Source organism: Hevea brasiliensis, chromosome 8 (assembly GCF_030052815.1).
Source record: "Hevea brasiliensis isolate MT/VB/25A 57/8 chromosome 8, ASM3005281v1, whole genome shotgun sequence".
Classification (NCBI taxonomy): Eukaryota; Viridiplantae; Streptophyta; class Magnoliopsida; order Malpighiales; family Euphorbiaceae; genus Hevea; species Hevea brasiliensis.
The window spans coordinates 101,329,684-101,331,641 of record NC_079500.1 but is presented as its reverse complement, the minus strand read 5'-3'; the positions used below and the strand labels follow the sequence as shown (position 1 = coordinate 101,331,641).

The window sequence follows — 1,958 nt, the reverse complement described above, 5'->3', positions numbered from 1 at the left end:
TCATGTGGCACAACAAACATCATTTATTCAAAGCATTCTAGACAAGATAAGGATAAAGAGAGAGACTTAGCAAAGGCTTGCATCATCCTGAAAACGTCACATACCCCATGTAAGCATTTTTGTAGAATTTACAATGTCCCGATCCTTCCTTCCCTTTTCCTTTGATTTTCTTCCCTGTTTCTCCACCCATTTTCTTGTTAAAGAATCAACAATATCATAAAAGCCTATCCCCATCTCTACTACTCTTCGCTTATATTAGAGTATGCAGTAGAAATTTATTCAACAACGAGAAAAGAAACGAAACAAATTAAACCAACTTATGGCCACTTCTTGGACTGAAAAAATATCAATCAACAGGGAAAGGGTGGTAAAGGAGCTCGTTCAAGGCCAAGAATCTGCAACTCATCTTCAATTTCTCCTCGAGAAACCTTACGGAGATAATGGGTTTCTCTCAGCTAATGAGCTTGCGGTCAAGATCTTGAGATCTTTCACTGAAGCTCTTACCCTGCTAACTTGTGATTTTGTTCAGAATTTTCAGAACCAGATAACTTCCCAAGGGGACTCAGCTTGCTGTGATGACCGGAGATCTGAAGATTCCGGCGAGAGCAGGAAGAGGGCAACTACCAAGGAGAGGAGGGGTTGTTACAAGAGAAAGTAAGTATACTTAATCTAGTTGCTTTTGTTAAATCATTAGACTATATATTTTGCTTATGAAAATTAACACAAGAAACTTTTTTTTTCTTGGTTCAGGAAGACTTCCCAGTCATGGACAACAGTCTCAGATGCAATAGAAGATGGTCATGCATGGAGAAAATATGGGCAGAAAGAGATCCTCAATGCTAAATACCCAAGGTTGTAATGCTTATTTTGAATTATCATTGTCCTGTTTTATGGATTGGAATCTTAAAAGAAAACATAAAGGAGAAAAGGGGTGTGAAATTAGGACTTTACTAAAAAGAGGAAAGTGAGTTTTCCCTGTTCCTAATGCTAAACCCACTTCTTATTTGTTTGATGGACAGGAGCTACTTTAGGTGCACCCACAAGTACGATAAAGGGTGCAAGGCAACGAAGCAAGTCCAGAGAATGGAAGAAGATCCACAAATGTATCAAACCACTTATATTGGTCACCATACTTGCGGTGATATTCTTAAGGTTCCACAAATCATCACAACACGAGATTCTTCTCCTTGGGAATCTTATAAGCTTACTTCCAATTCAAACACTCTTACCCAAATGGACCATCAACACCATCCACCCACCAAAATTAAGCAAGAATATAAGGAAGAGAATCCAAGCGATCTAACAGATAATCTTTCATCTTTGGACTCTATCATATGGAAGGATCTTGTAGCATTTGAATCAGCTGAGCCTGGTGATCTTGTAGCTTCTACAGAGGCTACTTCTCAAAGTTTGGACATGGATTTTGCGGTGAATTCCATTGAACTTGACAGTGATTTTCATTTTGATGAAAGTAAGTTCAACTACCTAACCTAATAAGGTAGAAAGCTGTAGGTTTTCCCTTGTTATTGTGGAATAAGTAGCCGGCATGATTGTGGCCATTCTAATTAGCCTCCAATATTCTCATTCTCAACCTAAAATTCTGCTGTTCATATTGAAAAGGAGTATGTGACAATATTGTATTACTGTTTGCACTTTATGTGCTTAATAGCGAGAGACTTTCTAATTCAAATGACAAAAAGTTTTGATCACCAACACTTTGACGCCACTATAAAACCAATTAATATTTTTCTAATCCTCCTTAATTATCATATTTATTAAGATTTTACATCAGCTAAGTGGGAAATTGTTCCTTTATAATTCTTTCTTTATAAAGTGTAAATTGAGTCTGATATATTTTATTAGACCCATTCATAAATATTGAATATTAGTGCACAATGGTAAAAATTTTTCAACAATATTAATTTTATTGTTTATAATTAATTTGATCATAAAAGCTG

At 36.1% G+C, this 1,958-nt stretch overlaps 1 protein-coding gene across 1 annotated transcript; it reads left to right on the top strand.

Moving 5' to 3' along the window:
- The first annotated feature begins 218 nt into the window (after window positions 1-218).
- LOC110657646 (WRKY DNA-binding transcription factor 70) lies at window positions 219-1,713 on the top strand. Its single transcript, XM_021814952.2, has 3 exons — window positions 219-654; window positions 751-852; window positions 1,020-1,713. Exons 1-3 carry the CDS (start codon window positions 320-322, stop codon window positions 1,492-1,494), a joined length of 912 nt encoding a protein of 303 aa, XP_021670644.2. The 5' UTR covers window positions 219-319; the 3' UTR covers window positions 1,495-1,713.
- Window positions 1,714-1,958: the final 245 nt, after the last annotated feature.

Coding starts and splice junctions, on each gene's coding strand:
- LOC110657646 (XM_021814952.2), top strand. CDS start 320: ATGGCCACTTCTTGGACTGAAAAAATATCAATCAACAGGGAAAGGGTG. Junction 655..750: donor AGGGGTTGTTACAAGAGAAA/GTAAGTATACTT, acceptor TTCTTGGTTCAG/GAAGACTTCCCAGTCATGGA. Junction 853..1,019: donor CTCAATGCTAAATACCCAAG/GTTGTAATGCTT, acceptor TTTGATGGACAG/GAGCTACTTTAGGTGCACCC.